This window comes from Squalius cephalus, assembly GCF_949319135.1.
Source record: "Squalius cephalus genome assembly, chromosome: 13".
Classification (NCBI taxonomy): Eukaryota; Metazoa; Chordata; class Actinopteri; order Cypriniformes; family Leuciscidae; genus Squalius; species Squalius cephalus.
This window is the reverse complement of record NC_137134.1, coordinates 22,523,636-22,544,250: the sequence shown is the minus strand read 5'-3', so window position 1 is coordinate 22,544,250 and position 20,615 is coordinate 22,523,636. Positions and strand designations below refer to the sequence as shown.

At 36.0% G+C, this 20,615-nt stretch overlaps 1 protein-coding gene across 1 annotated transcript in view; it reads right to left on the bottom strand.

The window, feature by feature from the left end:
* Positions 1–12,506, bottom strand: part of LOC307169495 (von Willebrand factor D and EGF domain-containing protein) — a 64,709-nt gene extending 52,203 nt beyond the window's left edge. The window contains exons 1-5 of the mRNA XM_079890168.1: positions 12,239–12,506; positions 3,928–4,112; positions 3,629–3,857; positions 2,125–2,190; positions 1,798–2,030 (exon numbers count right to left, since the gene is read on the bottom strand). Coding sequence (XP_079746294.1) covers positions 1,798–2,030; positions 2,125–2,190; positions 3,629–3,857; positions 3,928–4,112; positions 12,239–12,323 — 798 coding nt within the window. The 5' untranslated portion in view covers positions 12,324–12,506. The remainder of the gene's footprint in view (positions 1–1,797; positions 2,031–2,124; positions 2,191–3,628; positions 3,858–3,927; positions 4,113–12,238) is intronic.
* Positions 12,507–20,615: the final 8,109 nt, after the last annotated feature.

Below are 20,615 nucleotides of genomic sequence, written 5' to 3'. Positions count from 1 at the left end.
GTGTTTGACTAAACCCAGCTGTGACACATGTTTAAGAGAACCTCACAACCCAAACCAGAATGATGGTGTTTCTCGAACGGGGGCCTCTGTGATTTTTTTTTCTCTCACGTTTTTTTTTTTTATGACCACAGGTAGCGAAGCACATTTCAAACTCTGTCTTCAAACCTCCTTCGAACTTCACGTCAGAACAAACAAATCAGAATGAAATCAAAACGAACTTCTAGACAACGTTCCGCCTCAGTGTTATTTATGATTTGTATACACGTGGCCTAAATCTGACCTTTACTCTTTCATGACCCGATCTCACTTCCGCTGGAACACTTTCTGAACTCATACGAGAGGTCAAAGGGCATTATGACTAAAGACGGCCCTCACAAAAGACCCTTTCCTTTCTTGGTCTGGTGAGAAGCGAGTTTAACGGCTGTCTGGAGCGCATTACGTTACAGGGAAAAAAAATCAAAAGAAGACAATGATGGCGTTTTAAGACTATGGTGAACCAGACGTGCCCTAAATTCTGAATCTTACACAATTCACACATATTTCTACCACTGCTGAAAAATTTGTACATACAAAAAAACAAAAAAAAAAACACGTTTGTTTGATTTTAGTTCAGTTTACATATAAAACCTTGTTCTAGGTTTTCAGTACCTATGTTTCCATCCAAAGTTGCAAATTTAATTTATGTGTAAAATTGGAATATCGCAGAAAACATTTGCAAATTTCCATCCCATGCGTTTAAGAGAACAAAATCGTCATTTCCTGGGAAATTTGCACAAAACATCTGTAATAAAATGAAAGTTGCTGCAATCAAGGAAGCCAGTGTGGCTGTTTTCCCTACATAAATGACTTGAATCTCAAAGCGTGAAGATGAAACAAAACCAATGCTGTCATGTTCTCTTGCATATGGATGCTGGTGTTTGGGAACTCAATCATGCGAGACGCTTCTGGGAGGGAATTAAACCAAATCATTCTGATGACTTTGGCTCAGGCATTTCAGAATGATTAAACCAACATTTGATATGCTGTGCGATATTATTGGTCCGCTGGTTAGTCCAGTTATCCAATCACATGCATTGTTGAGGCAAAGTCACATGAGATTTTAGTTGTGAAACAAGGCATTTGCTCTGTAAATGTGTTTCCATCATAGTTTATACGCATGCCTTCTTATCAGATAAAAAAAATATTTGCCTCGTTCGAATATATTTTTTATGCGCATTTTTAGAATTAATGTGCATCTTGGTGTTTCCAAGCAGAGGTATTTTTATCCAATATTCCCAAATGCTCATAAAAATAGGATGAAAACAGCTAATGTCTAACGAATTTTTACAAATTGTGCATTAAAAATGTATACGCTTGCATTTACTATATGTGTGTCAAAAATGTCTTGAGACTGAATAATTCACCGATCGTTAGCAAACATGACGTTTATTAGAGCAATTCGTTTGTGGCTGTAATGCTGCCTAGGGAACATGAGATGTTATTCCAGTTTTTCTTTTTTAAATTCACAACATGAATGGAAACATAACTATTGTCGAAACTTAAAATGAAAAGGCAGTTTGAAGCAACAAAACCACAGCCAATCAGAACATATATTACGTTTAATATGCATACATGGATTTTGGACCAATGAGATTTGAATGTGGGCGGGGCTACCCAGCCTACAATATCTTTGTGTAACACTGGATTATTTTAGAGCACTTTACACTGAACACTGTTGCCCTTTTTAACTTTCTAGATATATACTAAGCAAATTTGACTTTCCAAACTAGTTTGTACATTAAAAATAGTTTCTTTTACCGTTTCTCCCAGTCTAAAGTGAACTCCGTCCATCTCAACCAGTGAGTACAGTCGAGTCGTTGTGTCTCGTCTGATCTCCACCTTCATGGTGTTGGAGGAGTATCTCGCCCACACCACCTGATACCCCACCGGCCACATGGACGTCACCCCAGTGAAGGAGCATCGGAGGTGGACGCTGCTGCCGACCAGCTCTGGGGCCACCAGGGGTTTTGAAGGTAGCGAGGGGACGTTTGCTTCACAGAGGAGAACAACAAGGTCATGAGATGAAATATAAATACAGATATGTAATAAATCATAATAAAATTGCTAACATTGAAAACAACTTACCCTTACATAGACCGTTAACTTCGGTTTCACCAGGTGGACAGGATTTAGGTGTGTATTGTGAAGCAACTAAAAAAAAAAAAAAAGCATTATTTAGTTATAACACTTCCTGTTTATACTTTCAAAATATACTTGCCTTGTCTTGTCTTTTGACATATAGGAGGTCTTTGTACCATCAAAACATCCTGCAAGTTCCTCCTCATTATAAACAAAGCATTTCTTTAACCCAAACAATTTCCTTCTTCTTGTAGCCATCATGGAACTGTCATAAATCCGTGAAATATCGCTACATGAATCCAGTAATCTGATTTGCTGATTCGTCAGTCACCAGAAATCGATCCCAAACTAAAAATGACCTGAATACTCTTGCACACGGTTGATGATACAGTCATTTATTTGGATCTAAGAGATGTTTGAGAAAGTGAGAAAGGACACATGGCCAGAGAAAGAGAAATATTGATCATCCATACTAGAAATGAGATGGTAGTTTCTCTCTGGGCTGTTGCACAAGGAAACATCTTGTACTCTTCTACTGGTGCAAGCATCGCTGCATGTTTTAAAGTCTATTACAGGTAAAATATGTCACTAAGACCGATTCAAATCAATAAGCAAACTACATTTAATTCTCACATTTAATTTCAAACATCAAATACGTGGTTTCACTTTGAAATCTAAAGAAGAAGAAAAAATATTATATTTTGCACAATCACCATGAATGCATTTTTAGGATCATTACTATTTTTCCAATTTTGACATTGTTTTCATGACTATATAACATATTTTCACCCCACATATTCATTGCAAAATGTTTTATTCTCATTGAAATGAGAGAAAAATGACTACATGATTGTATTTGTTGTAATGCCATAGTACTTTTAATTTATGATGATTTAGATAAAAAAAAAAAAAAAAAAGTGAAAAGAAATAATCAATATTAATTCAAATATTATTGAAAAAAAAAAAAAAAAAAAAACTGAAAAATAACCATGGGAAATAATGTTAATTAAAAAAGTAAACTAAAAAAAAGTAAAGAAAATTTCCTGGGAAATTTGTCATGAAAATAATTTCTTGATATTAAAATAATATTTAGTCTTAACACTTCCTATTTATTTTTACTTCCATTAGTATAAATAAATAAATAAAAAACATAAATAAAATAAAATAAACTACAAAATATAAAATATAAATTGTTTTTATTAAATAAATTAGATTTTCTTTTTCATTAAATACAACAAACAATTCCTGTTTATACTTTTAAATCTTATAAATAAATAAAAAAAATTAGAAAAAGATAATAAAACAATTATTTATTTGTTTGTTTGTTTGCTTTATTAAAAATGACAATACATCAATCAAATTTATTTTTTCTTTAGATTTTTGGGATGAAATGTGACCTGGACATGATTTCACAATAGTCACCATAGATAAAATAAAGTTATTCATTTTAGGTATTAGTTTTGAAATAGTGTTAGTAAAGTATTGAAAAACGAGTCACATAACTGTGTACCTTCTGCACAGTATCCCATGCAACCTTGTGTCGGCTGCAGGAAGTACAGCAGGAACTTGCCACAGTTCCGGACCGAGATTGGGATGCGGAAAAGGCAGCAGTCTTTGGTGCTTCCGTGAAAGAACTGCCATGTGGCACAGGCCGAGAGCTGCTTGACCTCTCCGGGCCTCGGAAGAGAGCTGTCCTTCAGAGACAACCACACCGGAGCCTGCGTACCACAGCGGTTCATCTACAAAAAGAGACGGAGATCAAAAAACTGCAGTTTGGAAACTGGTCAGAACTGATCTGAGACTCCTCACCTCAACGCAGCGGGTCGGCATCTCCGCAGGTTTGTTGTTTATGGAAAATCGGTACCATCCGGGCGGCAGAGAATGGTCACAGACCAGATCCTGTATCGCTGTGTTCTGAAGTTCAGTAGAGTCGAAGTCAACGCTTCGATATGCGTTCCTCAAGGTCCTGTATCCGCCGGGATAGCATTCTGGAGCTGGGAGAACCAAGGACACCATCAAACAAAGGCCTGTTTCCCTGAATTACAACCTTTTATATTCATAAAAGAGTTTAAAACAACCTTTCGGCAAAGACAAAGGTCAGCGCTCAGAAGACAGCGAAGGAGAAGGTCAAAAACTGTGTCATTCCAGTGGCTTGAAAACGTCACTCAGGTTCATTAAAACCCAAATGGGGGTTAACGTGACCTCCTCAGCGGCAGACGTTTAACCAGAGTAAAAATAACACACCTTTATCTGACCCCCTTTCCCTTGCTCATAACTTTACGCGGCAAAGGTCGGAGAAATCGGCGACGTGTGTCCGGGTCTCACGGCAAAACGGAAGGGCAAAAATAGACGTGTGACTTTCAGGCTAAAACCTTTTTAATCCCTTGCCATTTCTTCAGACAGCACATCTGTAACACCTTAACCCTTCTTCTTCCGGTATCTCAGAGCCGAAGCGGATCGGATGTCACCATCTCTGCTAATTACGCAAGGGAGGGAGAGCGACAACCACTGTCTCAGTTTTTGTATAAGGATGCCTGAGGTCACCATAACACTGGTAATCCTCTAATGCTCCTCCTGAACATGCTAATAGAAAGTTTGGACTGGCTGTCTTGTCATATCTGCTATTGTGTATAATGGAAGTTGAGACAGGGAAGATAGCAGCTGTTATAGACAAAACAGACTAGTGGGAAAATGTAGACTTTAGACAGTACAAAGGACTTTCACTTGGTTATAATGTCAGCAAAGTAACAAAACAAAGTTGTCAGAAAAGCACAGCAAAACAAAAGAAAGAAAAGAAACAAAAAAATGTCAGTGAAGCGAAACAAAAAACAAAGAAAAAAACAAAGCAACAAAACAAAAAGATAAAAGCAAAGCAACAAAACAAAAAAATAAATAAAAGCAAAGCAACATCAAAACAAATTATATATATATATATGTTTGGACAAAATATACCATCAGGAAAATTTTAACTTAGGAATAATAATTAAAAAAAATAAAATAAAATAAAATAAAATAAATACAATAAAATAAACACCAAATCACAATGGCTGGGCACCATTACACCTTAAAAATAGGTAACTAGCAATTACTATTGAACATAAAGTATCATATTCATACCATATAATATAAAAGGAGAAACTATTGTAGTATCATTTGCTGTGATTCCAGAGTTTACAATGTTTTTTTGTGGTCTTAAAAATGTAATTTATATATAAGAAAATAATAAACATACACTGTTGAAGGGGAGCAATAAAAAAAAAAAAAAAACTATTTTCATTTTAAAATATGAAGTTCTAGTTTAACTTGCATCTTCTCTCAGCATGGCGCCTCAAAGACAGACTTTGTTCAAAGGAACACATTTCCACCAGCCATTTGAAAGTCTTCATAAAGAATAAGGGCAGATGACCTTTGACCGGCGTGGAAAAGAGCAGAAAATCTCTCCACTAATCCTGTCTGCTTTACTGAGGGAAGACGAGGCCCGGTCTAGAGGGCTTTCTGCCCCACTGGAGCGCTGATGAGATCATGTCTCGGCTGGTTTAGAGTCCATAATGCCCTGCTCTTTCCAGCCTAATTCAAGGATCATTACTCTGCAATTACGTCCTAAGCTTTACTCTTAGAGGTGTAATGGGGCTGGAAGAAGATAAATATATTTTAGTGTTCATTTTATAAATTGTTAATAATGGTTTGGTGGGGAGATACTTGGATGATTTGAGAGGACGTTTCTTAAGGGGAGGTAATGGAGTTTCAAGGTGGCCGACTAAAAGATACAGATACCGATGAAAGTAAAAGCAACTACTGGGTGCTCACTTTACTTTCCAAGCAAACATACGTCATTCACCGATTCAGAAAGACATATGCTGGAAATCTTCACTGTACTAAAAATATGTTGAAAATAGACAAATAAAATATAAAGTGACCACAACAAAGTACAATCACAAACGTGAAATAAAATAAAAGTATTATACAACAGCAAATTGACAACACATCCTTAAAATAACTAAAAGTGACCAGCGACATCACAACTCTAAAATAATAAAAATAAATAAAATTAAATAAAATAAAAATAGTGACCGCAGCAGTGACATCACAAACATGTAATAAAATTAAAAAAAATATCATGCACCAGAAAATAAAATGAAACTATTTAATTGCGACAAAAGCAAAATGTAAACTGTAAAATAAAATAAAAATAAGATAAAATAAAAAATAATGACCACAGCAAAGTGTCAACACAAACATTATCTAAAAATTTAAAATATTATAGATTCGTATAAATAAAATTAGAATAAAAACTGCAATGCAAGAAAAAAAAAAGATTTTCATTCTATCATTTATTCAGCCTTAAATATATCACACCGAAAACTCAGAGAAGAGGTTCTGTGTATGTCTGAACAGAAAAGGTTATGTCAGTAGCTCATAATTAACCTATTTAAGACAGCAAGCCACATTTGGTATCTGTCTGGTCTTGCAAGGGTGACAACCACAGTCAGATCTTGCTACGTAAGGTCAAAGGTTCCACAAACACTCGTGTTTTCAGCCTTCAAAGAAAAGCTGGGACAAGCGCTGCTGGGTAAACACCTCAGACGGCCCAGTTAATTTGTTGACTTAAGGACTGGGTGGATTTCAGACACTTACACAACTTTTGTGACAAAAACAGTTTTTCCTCCCATTTCATATTATTTCCATCAAAGTTTTGTGTTCGTAAAAAATTTGAGACGTATAATTTTTGTGAGTTTCTCGCGGAAAACAAAACTTTTGAGTTTTGTGAACAAACACAAAGAATGCAAAACTTTTGCGAGCGAAATATCAGTTTTACGCTCGCTATATACGTTTCGAGAGAACGCAAACGTTTTGCCAGCAAATGTAACGTTTATTTAGGGAATGCAAAAATTTTGCTAGCGAAATATAGTTTTTCTTCCCATCTCATATTATTTCCATCACCGGTTTTGCGCTTGCTAGCATACGTTTCCAGAGAACGCAAACGTTTTGAGAGCAAACGTAAAGTTTCTCAGAGTGAACGCAAAATTTGTGTGACCAAAATACAGTTTTCCCTCCCATTTCATATTATTTCCATCACAGTTTTGCGTTCAGTCGAAAAGTTTCAAAACGTTTTGAGAGATTGTAAAAGTTTTGTGAGCAAACACAAAGAATGCAAAACTTTTGCGAGCGAAATATCAGTTTTACGCTCGCTATATACGTTTTCGAGAGAACGCAAACGTTTTGCCAGCAAATGTGACGTTTCTTTAGGGAATGCAAAACTTTTGCGAGCGAAATATAGTTTTTCTGCCCATCTCATATTATTTCCATCACCGGTTTTGCGCTTGCTAGCATACGTTTCCAGAGAACGCAAACGTTTTGAGAGCAAACGTAAAGTTTCTCGGAGGGAACGCAAAATTTGTGTGACCAAAATACAGTTTCTTTAGGGAACGCAAAACTTTTGCTAGCGAAATATAGTTTTTCTTCCCATCTCATATTATTTCCATCACCGGTTTTGCGCTTGCTAGCATATGTTTCCAGAGAACGCAAACGCTTTGAGAGGAAAACGTAAAGTTTCTCGGAGGGAACGCAAAATTTGTGTGACCAAAATACAGTTTTCCCTCCCATTTCATATTATTTCCATCAGTTTTGCGTTCACTCGAAAAGTTTCAAAACGTTTAGAGAGATTGTAAAATTTTTGTGAACAAACACAAAGAATGCAAAACTTTTGCGAGCGAAATATCAGTTTTACGCTCACTATATACGTTTCGAGAGAACGCAAACGTTTTGCCAGCAAACGTAACGTTTCTTTAGGGAACGCAAAACTTTTGCTAGCGAAATATAGTTTTTCTTCCCATCTCATATTATTTCCATCACCGGTTTTGCGCTTGCTAGCATATGTTTCCAGAGAACGCAAACGCTTTGAGAGGAAAACGTAAAGTTTCTCGGAGGGAACGCAAAATTTGTGTGACCAAAATACAGTTTTCCCTCCCATTTCATATTATTTCCATCAGTTTTGCGTTCACTCGAAAAGTTTCGAAACGTTTAGAGAGATTGTAAAATTTTTGTGAACAAACACAAAGAATGCAAAACTTTTGCGAGCGAAATATCAGTTTTACGCTCACTATATACGTTTCGAGAGAACGCAAACGTTTTGCCAGCAAACGTAACGTTTCTTTAGGGAACTAAAACTTTTGCTAGCGAAATATAGTTTTTCTTCCCATCTCATATTATTTCCATCACCGGTTTTGCGCTTGCTAGCATACGTTTCCAGAGAACGCAAACGTTTTGAGAGCAAACGTAAAGTTTCTCAGAGGGAACGCAAAATTTGTGTGACCAAAATACAGTTTTCCCTCCTATTTCATATTATTTCCATCACAGTTTTGCGTTCACTCAAAAAGTTTCGAAACGTGTTGAGAGATTGTAAAAGTTTTGTGAGCAAACACAAAGAATGCAAAACTTTTGCGAGCAAAATATCAGTTTTACGCTCGCTATATACGTTTCGAGAGAACGCAAGCGTTTTGCCAGCAAATGTAACGTTTCTTTAGGGAATGCAAAACTTTTGCGAGCGAAATATAGTTTTTCTTCCCATCTCATATTATTTCCATCACCGGTTTTGCACTTACTAAGCACACGTTTCGAGAGAACGCAAAAGTTTTGAGAGCAAACGTAAAGTTTTTGGGGAATGCAAAACTTTTACGAACAAATGCAAAAGCTTTTAAATATCATTTTCCCCTTCCCATCTCATATTTTTTACATCAACAGGTCACCTTAGGGACTAAAGTTACATAAAGATATAAAGTCATGATTTAATCTGCCAAACACTATATAGCCAACTCAAGACTCAAGACTCAACTCCTATAGAGCAAAAAATTCAATAAGAAGGGTCCTGCTGAACCCAACAAGCCGCAAAGAATCTTTATTTTAAGCATGTAGTGTTTAAGGATTGTTAAACCTGGAGAACTTTCACACAAGTTCAGTCAGTGTGTGTGTGTGTGTGTGTGTGTGTGTGTGTGTGTGTGTGTGAAAGGGGTGCAGGGCTGGTAAATGTGAGTTATCTGTTGTGACAGTCTGCCTCTCGGCTGAATGAAGAGCTGATTACACAGCAGGAGAGGAACAGCTCCAGATATTCACACTCTCCAGCCCCAGAGAGAGAAATTCTTATTCAAAAAATGGTTTGGCAAGTCTGGGTCTGTTACGTTTATGAAATACCAGTGACCACAGCAAACTGTCCTTGATATTAAAGCGAAAGTTTTTCACAGTTGCGCACAAACTCGTCCATTTCCTCCTCTCGCTCAGCCAGGACTTCACCCAAACCCTGAGGATTCAGAAACTTCTCTTTTTCACTCCATTGTGTTGATTGAGGCTTATGAGGGATGAGATCACATGACCCAAACGCACAGCTGTCAGACATTTAATAAAGACTGAAAAGTCAACGCTGATGATTCACAGGAAAAACATCACGGAGAAGGACTCGTTCACGGTCTGACGAGTGGACACCGTTGGGAGGACATTGTGTAAGAGATGATACCAAGAATTGAGACATTTAGTCAAATGTCTTGTGTACAGATTTGTTTATCCTCAAAACTCCAGACAAAATGAAGATGAAATAAGTACTGTTGTTCAGCACAAAATAATTAACATACAATCCTGTCAAAACCTTATAATGACATTTCTTACAATAATGTTGGTTCCAGTGACGTGTAATTAAAAAACCAAACCATTCCTGATATAGATGAACTGCTGAAATTTTTTACAATTTTGGCTGAATAATAATAAAAGAAAAATGGCACAAAATTTGAATCCTTATCTTCCCTCAAATCACACTTGTCAAAAAAATGTACCTCAACACGCAAGGCCCTGATACACTTCAAGCGAAACAAACAAACTGGTGTGACGTCATTTAGAACAAAATCAGACCGAAACGAATTTCGTCTGGAGTTTGTTTCGGGAGTTCGAAACTATGGAAGCTTGTTTCCGCCCACAGAATAAAAAATAAAAAAGGTAATTGCGAATTTTTATCTCACAATTATGACTTTTTTTCTCACAATTGCGAGTTTATATCTCGCAATTCTGACTTTTGATCAGAATTGCGTGATATAAAGTTGCAATTGCGAGTCATAAAGTCAGAATTGCGTGATATAAAGTCGCAATTGTGTGTTATAAAGTCAGAATTGTGAGAAATAAACTCGCAATTCTGACTTTTTTTCTCAGAATTACATGTACATATCTTGCAATTGTGAGTATATATCTCGCAACTGTGACTTTATAGCATGCAATTGTGACTTTATATCATGCAATTCTGACTTTATAACACGGAATTACGACTTTATATCTCGCAATTCTGAGAAATAAAATCAGAATTGCGAGATGTAAACTCTCAACTGTGAGGCTCTGCATTCTTTGACACGGAAAAGTTCTCCGGTTCATTTCTTCTGTTCAGCATGAACACTGGAGAGCTGCTTTATAGTAGAAACTGAAGTTTAATTGAAATAAAATTGAAAGAAATTAATTTTAATTTCATGTTTTACATTGTAAAGCTGCTTGACTTAAAGCAAGTGCTATACATAAACGTGACATGACTTGACTGGAGTGCCGCACTGCAGATGTTGTGCAAACATCCACATCGCTATGATCTGATGCTTTCTTTACCTCTGGTTTCTCAACTCTATATAATATTTTCTGTGTGTTCATTTTGTTATTGAGAAGAAAGCGCATATTTATATATTTTCATCAAAACCAATTCTAACAAGACAGTGTGTGGACAGCGTCGGGATGTTCGCTAAAAAGGTATTTTTATACTTCTTTTTTGCTAGTGAAGAACAAAAAAGAACTTCGCTGTGAGCATATCAGTGCCCCTGGTGGTCTGAGAAGGTATGGGATCTGGACAGAGATTTATTAACAATGTTATTAGAAAATGTTAATTAGAAAATATAGCTTTATGAGACTGAGGGTCTCTTGGTCTCTAGATCTATAAATACAAATTAAATACTTGTAATTACAATTTAAATAATTACAAATTAAATTGATATGCACATGATAATGGAGAAAAGGACAGTAAAGATATCACAATCTCACTAATCAGTTTGACCCCGCAATCTTGAGGCTCACATTCCCACAATTACTGCATCCCTGAGGCTTAATACTCACCTACTGACTGCTCTAATGACTGCTTAAAACATCTGCACAGACAGAGAGAGAGAGAGAGAGAGAGAGAGAGAGAGAGAGAGAGAGAGAGAGAGAGAGAGAGAGAGAGAGAGAGAGAGACCGTCGCTTTCTCCACAGAGCACGTTAATGCTATTTAAACTGCGCAGACAGACTCTCCATTTGGTGCGCAAATGGATGTCAGTGCGCAGAGTTAAGGCAAAGTTTCGATCAGATTTCAAACAGATGCTCAATCCCTCTGGAGAACCGGGATATTGCGCACTAATGAAAACAATGTCTTTGGATTGAAAGCACATTTATCTCAACACCATGTTCCTGACGCAGCCAGACAAAAATCTTGTGCAACAATGCTTTAAACATGTTAGGAAGTAAAATTAAAATAGCCTGCATATTAACATAAAACTAAACAACAACAACTATAATGATATCATATAAATTAACAAATTAACAAATGCAGTTAAAAATAAACAAAAAAGCTTTGAGGTTAGTCGAATAAAATTAGTATAAAAAACAGTTACATAGTTAATAACAAAACAAAAAATAAATAATAAAAAGCTCCATTTAACCCATTTCAGAGGTTACTTATAAATAAAATACTGTAAATAGCTACAATAATACAGTATAAACAAATCAATGCAAAAAATAAATAAACATAAATAGTTAAATAATAAATATAGTAGCATTTTGACATAAAATAATTGAAATTATAATAACAATACAAAAACATTTGGAGTTATATTTTTGTGCACAATGTTTGGGAATCTTTTTAAATGGGAATATGGTAAGTTCTTGAATAAACGAGCAAGCATTGCATTTCAACATTCAAAGCTTAAAAGTTGCACGTGCAACCGCTAAAACTCTAAATACAGTCACGTTATTTCCATCGATAGCGCAATTTGCTGCGCCACACAGAAACAATCATCTTAAACGTGCGCACATGCAAGGCATCGTATTGAATCAAAGCGTGTTTTTGACTTACCCAGCTGCGCAAGTAACCTCAGAGGAAGTAAACACAAGCACCAGATGCAGATGGATGACTTTAAAAATCCTTTTAAAACTTCCATGTCTGCGTCTCACAGTTGCGCGTTTTTCCACGGGGTTCCCATCGGAAAGTTTTGTCCAGTTTGAACACAGCTCCTGATGTTGGCATGTATTCCTCCCAAGACTAAGGAAGTTTCCTTGCGCACAACATATTGTCCTTAATTTATGGGCAGTAAGAGGAGTCTTGGACCATTTTTCCCTTGTGTGTGTGCGTGTAAACAGTCAGCTGTCTTGAAGGAGTGAAGGGGGCACTTCTAGTCAAAAACCCTCAATTAACCGAGAGTAGGAGGACACTTACAGGGTCTCTCTAGTGAAACAAACTTACAAAAAGCAATGAAAACCTCAGAGAAAGGTAATTTAATGAAGCTAAAATGGAGAAAAGATGATTATTTCCACATTAAATTGGGCGAAATAGCTTTTCCATGGGGCATGTTCTGCACAAGGATTCACACTGTTTAATACGCTTCCCATTAGAAGAGAAAAGGGTTTTTTACAGAAGAACTTTTTAAAGGTCCACAAAGAATTTGCTAATATCTAGTTTAATGCTTTTGACCTGATGGGTTACAACAGAAAAAAACAATGCTGAATGCAAATAATATACCACAATACGCTGAAAAAATGGTGCAAACACAATTTTCACTCAGAAATTGTTAAACTTCACAAATAATTACAAAGAAACAATAAGTAATTTTTTTATTTTATTAAAGGGATAGTTCACTTTGAAATTAAATTTTGGTATGTTTTAGCTTACCTCAAGGGCATCCAAGATGTAAGTGTCTTTGTTTCCGCAGTAGTTTCAATTTTGATATTTTTAGGTCAAACCGTTCTTGTCTGTCAGTCATATAATGCAGGTCTATGGTCACTATCTCAAAGAGCATGCACAGAGAAATCCAAATTAAACAGTTCCCCATCGTAAGTACACATTGATGGCCTAAGACACGAAACGAGCGGTTTGTGTGAGAAAACGAACAGTATTTATATCGTTTTTACCTCTACACAACCACGTCCAAGTGATCTGAGGGCGCGTGCGCTTCCTGGTGTGTGACGTGTGCGCGTGTTCTGGCTTAGTCTGCGCAAGCGCCAGAAAGTGTACAAGAGGTAAAAACGATATAAATACTGTTCGTTTTCTCACACAAACCGCTCGTTTCGTGTCTTAGGCCATCAATGTGTACTTACGATGGGAAATTGTTTAATTTGGACTTCTCTGTGCATGCTCTTTGAGATAGTGACCATAGACCTGCATTATATGACTGACAGACAAGAACGGTTTGACCTAAAAATATCAAAATTGAAACTACTGCGGAAACAAAGACACCTACATCTTGGATGCCCTTGAGGTAAGCTAAAACATACCAAAATTTTATTTCAAAGTGAACTATCCCTTTAAAGGCAGAACTTTTGAATTGAAAGTCTTAAATAGTATTTTCTTATCTTACAGTGTAAATCTGCATAGTTATAGCAAAATAAATAGTTTATTTCAGTAATAGTATAAAATCACTTTTATTTATTGTTTTAAAAGTTAATATTTATTGTATTGTATACAATATATGCTATCCTACACATACTTCTGCTGCTGATTCAACAAAAAGATCAAATTGCATTTTTATATTCAGCATGTAATCTTAGCATATTGTTGGGCCTATGCTTGAATATGAATATGAAAACTTTGTTGAATAGAAGTTAATATTGTACAATAAACTTAAAATAATATTTTGCTCAAAAAAGTGCTCACAAAGTCCAAATCCATCCTTCATCATGATCCCATTCCTCTCCTCTTTCCACATGTAAAGTACAGTTAGTCAGTCTCAAACAAACCACAATACAAATGTCCTGAATACAAAAACAAGTGTAACCAAACACCAGCATGAAACCACATCCATAGAAAATAATGGGATTACAAAACAACACCAGACAAAGAACAAGAACAAGCACAGGACCATTTGTACTACAGCTAAAAAGCTACATGACAACCAATTAGGGCAGAAAACAGCAAACAAAAATTATAAATAAATTATGTATGACAGCCTTCATAATAAGAGTCCTCAAACCATAAAACATTAATCTGCTGCTAAGTAGGCCTGTCTTTCTCCCACTGTCCTGTTACCCCAATGTAGCAAGAAAAAAGTTATAGAAATCATTAAAATGTGTAAATTTAGTACTTGAGAAAGTATTTTGATTATTAGCACAGCTGAAAATGTGCTGCTTAAACAGGTGTGAAAAAAAAAGAATGGACTAACATAAAACAATGGGCAGTAAATGCTTATTATGGACAGATAAATCTATATTTGAGGTGTCAAGCTGTTGTGGGAATTTTGTTTTTGAATGCTAACATGTACAATAGCTTCATACTGTAGATGTTTGATACCTAAAACCAATGCACTGAACCATAGAATAACTAAAAGACGATCTGAATAAACCATTTTTACAGTTAAAGGGTTCTTGAAGCTTACATGCGGCAAATAACCAGTGAGAAACCTTTATTTAAAATGTTTTAGATGTTAGTCCTTGACATTTTACCACACTTTCAGTGTGAGTTAGTATCTGAGAATATCTGGCACTTTTCAATATCAGCTGATTATCTTGGAAGCATCCAGCTTTTGGTCTCAAAGCTTCAGGCCACCACCTTGCCTCTTTGAGTTATTCCCCAAACAAATTCATGACTGGCCAAATGTGTCTATCCATCTCAATCCCTTGGCACAGAGCGACTCGGATGCCACCTGGAAGAGGGTAAGATGGTTGCGCTGCCTGAGGCTGAAGTTTTAGCCCTTATATCCGCTTCTAATGCCTACAGTGTGGCTGAGAGCAGAAGTCGAGGTCCCTGTCATGAACTGGCTTTAGTGAAGGTCTTTGGGTCTCATTCCCCCTCAAGCTGTTGGATTAAAGTTCAAACCACATGCCAAGGAGGAGCCTTTAGACTTGGGCTGAAAAAAAAAAAAAAACTTCACAATTGATGTGCATCTCTGAGAAGAGATTTTCCTTTGAGCTGCAGCTTTGAATAGAAGATCCCCAGAAGTTGTGATCAAGGACAAGTGGTATGTTCTGAAATCTTTTACCATCATGAGAGAAATAGAAATGTTTTCACAGATCATCTGCCTGGGATGGAAAAAGCTTCTAAACTTTACTTGAGAGGAGCCTTTGGCGGTCCATTTTTTTCTCAGCAACTGAGTCACTACCAGACAACTACCCTTTGACGCTTCATAAAGTCCATTAAGAGATCGTAAAACTGATACGAATTGAATGGTGAAGTCCAAATTTTCTTAAGAGACATGATTGCTTTATATGATGAACAGATTTAATTTAGGCTTTTACTTACATATGAACATTCCTCAGCACTGTAAACCCTAACACTCAAAATAATTAATTGGTTTGAGTAGGACAAACTTAAATTAAACTAAGTGGTTCAGTCAAATTGAGTATTTAGCACTTTCTTTTTCTTTCAAGTTCACATAACTGGTATATTTCAAGTAAACTGAACTGTTTCATTGTATTGAGCTTTATGAAATTATTTATTTTAATTTAGACAAACTTAAATGTACTGAAATGGCTGGGATGTCTTCTTCCCAGCATGCTTTGCCGATGGCACTCGAAAGGGAGAGTAAATGCCAAAATTAAGTGTAATATATAATATATATAATATGTAATATGTAATATATATATATATATATATATATTAGGGCTGTTAAATGATTAATCGCGATTAATCGTATCCAAAATAAAAGTTTGTTTTTACATAATACATGTGTGTGTACGGTGTATAATTATTTTCTATATATAAATACGCACACATGCATGTATATATTTAAGAAATATTTGCATGTATATACTGTGTATATATATTTATATTATATATAATTTATATTACATATAAATATTTTATATATAAATAACACATTTTCTTAAATATATATATGCATGCGTGTGTATTTATATATAGAAAATAATTATACTCCGTACACAGACATAAATTATGTAAACACAAACTTTTATTTTGGATGCGATTAATCGTGATTAATCGTTTGACAGCCCTAATATATATATATATATATATATATATATATATATATATATATATATATATATATATATATATATATATATATATATATTTATTTATTTATTTTTTTTGCAAGATTAATGTTAGTGATTAATGTTTTGTTATGCTAATTTAGAATAATTTCTGTTAATGTTGGTTTTAGGATAGTTACCATCATGGTGACAAGTGGTGCATGCTTGATTTGAGAGCAAATAAAACCTTTATATTACTGCACTCATACAGCAAGTGTGACTGTATAACATACTGTTGTTAACATGTTAGCAAACTAGCTTGTTAAAGCTAGCTAAGTTTATGTCAATAAAAGTGTTCACACTGAGATCACATGAAAGTTTTAAGTTAAATGTATGAATTAGTTTACTCAAACATTTAAAGTTAAGAACAATCTGCTAGTTCTGCTTACTTAAACTTTGAATTTCTTAACTTAAAAAATTTGAGGCAACTGATTGCATTACATTTTTTTGAGTTTTGCCAATTTATTCGGGTTTACACATCAGTTATCGTACTCATTCATGTTCACTTGACGTGTGAGAACCAATGAGATTCATTCTCGTGTTACGCAGCACGTTTGAGCTTCCGCAAGAACTAATGAGGCTTGTTCTTGCGCATCAAGCAAATACGGTTGAGCTTCTATGTTCGCTGATCATGTGAATAAAAGCTCAAATTCAGTCTGTTCATCATATAAAGTGATCGAATCTCTTCAGATAATTCGGACTAAACCGCTTGATTCATATGGATTAGACTTATTTATTTCAGTTAATTTTTCATCTCTAATGAACTTCTTAATAGTGCTCTTGAGTATCTGTTTTTTAATGATAATGATATTTTCTAAATATGTGACAATGAAGACCCTACTCACCTTATAAAATGAATTATCTAAAGGCATTCAATCAGAAAATGAACTACAAACTTCTTCAGCTTAAATGTGAAAAACATAAGTAGGACTTTTCAACAACAAGGTACTTTATTATAAAAAATGACAAACCCTTCTGGAATTATGCATGTCCTGAGATGCTAAATCAGGATCTTTCATGTTTTAAAAGATCATGCTGTCGCATAAAGGTGGCAGTTTAGGAAACCTGTCACTCTGAAAGCCCTCTTAGACCTTGAAATACAACTTCAAAGGTCTCTTATTAAAATGCTCATCCCTCCCATGCACAGTTTTTCCTTGGGAAGCAACTGACTGTCTGTGATAGCAGCATGAATTTCAGGTTTCTTTATTCTCAAAGCATAAAGGTATTGAAATTTGATTTAAAAAAGATGAAATTGAAATGACATTGACATACAATTAATTATTCTCTCAGTGCTATGAGAGACACTTTTCTGTCAGTTTAAGTTCAGATCTACAGAGGCCTATTTAATGCTAACTTCTCGAAAGCTATTTTAGGCAAAAACTATTCTTATCAATGTCTTTCATGCTGAGCTTTTGACTGAGATTGTCTCGCTATCACAAACACACACGTGTCCCCCCCCCCCCCCCCCCCCCCCCCCTCTGAAACTGGCTTTTGTCAGTATGTTGTGTTGACAAGGCTCCAGTCTTGCTTTCTTTGCTCTAGCGCTCATAAACAAACTTCACAGGGGGTTGAGTGTCAAATCAGCAGGTAACAAGCCAAGCCGTCTCAATTCTCTACGACACACTGCCTCGTTTAAGCGAGTGTTGGTCATTTATGAAATGTTGATGCGTACATTCAAGCCCAAATCCGTCAAAACTTTTGTAGGGTCCTGTTTAATCGACATGCCGTTAACTTCAACAAAACTGAGAGGGAAATGATTCACTTAAACTCTTGCTGTGCTGATATAGCACACATAGGTTATAGTGAAATCTTATTTGGACTGAGCTTTCTTTACCTTTTGCACCATTTGAAAATTTTAGGATTTTCTTTTTCAAGTTCTATTTAATTCATTCTGATTGTTAACCAAGTCATATTTTACCACTTCAGGCCTAAGGTACCAGGGCCATCAGGGGCATTTAAACGACGCCGTTTTCTACTAAAAACGGAAAACTTTTTATGCGTGTGGCCATTCACTTACATGACAACAGTGTTTTGTGGGCCTTAATAATAATAACAACAATATGTGTACCTCGAATCCACCCGCAATCTAACCATCCCCCCAAAAAAATCCCATCTGAGGCTGGATTTTACCACCAGCTCTCCAAACAGTGGGGTAAACAAGGAAAAATCTTTACGACCGTCTGTTAAAAAGCTCTTTAAAGCTGTGACTGTAAATGTTTTCAGGCCAAACCCGCAAAGACATCAGTGTCTGAGTATTATCAAGCTCAGGAAGGACTCTGATAGCTCGTCCTCTCCTAGAGCTTTCCCCTGACCGCTTCAAGCTACTTCACAAGAGAGAAAACATCATCCGGATGCTTTGATCCTAACCCTCTCCCAGGGAATCACAGACTACGGCGCTGAAACCTGTTCCAGATGTCACCCGTGATGTTTACGATGAGAAAACGCAAACTAAAACCACGTCAAAGGAGGAGCTGACTTCTCGCTACTGTTTGTCAGTCATTCGATGACTTGATGCTAATCCACTATTTAAATGGATATTCATACACTAATGGCCTCCATTTACTTTATTAATAAATATATATTTCTGTCATGACAACTCTCTGAGTGTTTGGCATGGTAATGGATATGATAATGTTGATTGGTCTTGGCAGAATAGATCTGTTATACTGCTGCTGTTGTTATTTCTGTTGCAGAGCAAGTACGGGACTTGCTACTGCCAAAACATACACAGACACACTGCTGTGAGCAAGACATGCTATAGCTATAGCATATGGCGTACATGAATTACCCGTAGCTATCTATACAGGTAGAGCTGGGGAAGGTGGAGGGTTTCATGCGCTGCAACTGCTAGCAAATGCTGACCAAGTATCAAGCTCATTGGCTACTGAGAAAGCAGGTACCAATCAGCTGTGCCCTATAGAGAATAATGCAATTGCAAGCAGATTGAGTTAAGGACCTGTCAGTCTACGTCATCTAGAGCTCCATGACAGATCTTTGTATTTCAAATTAAATCAAAATCAAATACTTTTCTCAAACTTATTATTTTTTGTAGTTACCAAGGCTGCATGAAAAATAACATTAACCAATAATATCACAAGCCACTTTTGATGAACCAATCAAATCGGAAGCATAAAATCAAATTCCGCCCTGCATTATATTTTCACTTAACACTGTTTCTGAGTATCACAGTTGATGTGTGTAATGTTTTTGCTTAAAATTCTCGATTTAATATGCAGAGAAAACTGAAAGTGAATTAATTTACATTGACCCCCTCTGTGGCAGTATCAAAACATTGCTTTGGTCTTAACCAATAGCGTGCATTTTGGGCGGGGCTATCGGTTTGGCCAACCAATGACAGAGAAGGGGGTGCAGAAATTACACATTTAATTTGTCATTAAATCTTTTTGGTGCAAAACATTCTTACAATTATTTAACACATTTTCTTCTGGTGTCCTATTTCAAAGCCAAATAAATTTTGAACAGGTAACATGTACCCTAGCCTAGAGCAATAGGCGTAGAACTCTGTTTTACAGAGCCAGCCTCTAATGTTGCAGTACTGATGTCCTCAATCTCAGAGGTGTCTGAGAAACACTATAATGAGGGTGTAAAGGGGTTTTACGGGCCCACATCATTCACAGAGCGAACAGCAGGACGTTTTGAGATTCGTTACTGTAGACCGCAGGAGTTCTTCTCCACACTGGTGTCCACCATATGTGATTTATTGTTAATTAAACATCATTACAGATGAGGCTGGACCCTTTTTATGAAACCATGTGCTCAAAAGTTAATTAATCATCCTCCTCTATCAAAAGGTTAAATGTATACTCATTAATGTTAAATAGCGTTTATATGATTTAAGATCCATTACAAAAGTGTGGTACCATGGTACAGCGATTTCATCAGAGAACCAAAGACACCCTGTGTCTCAATGCCCATACTATCCATCCTAAACAGTATGCGAGATTAAAATAAGTGTGTCCCAAAGCATATAAGAGTATGCCAGAAGTCCCCGGATGGTCTATTATTTCTGATGGATTTTCGAAGTGTGGATCCGTGCTCACTATAACAGCTAATATTCCCCACAACACACTGCGCTTTGGAGAAAGAACTACAAACATGAGTAAAAAGTGTTAAAAAACTACAAAACATGGCAGATATGCGTGACTGACGGTGAGAGGTTTAGATAAAGGTTTAAGTGACTAATCAAAGTTTAACGTGATACAAAAATATTTATTTAATGTTGTCCGTGT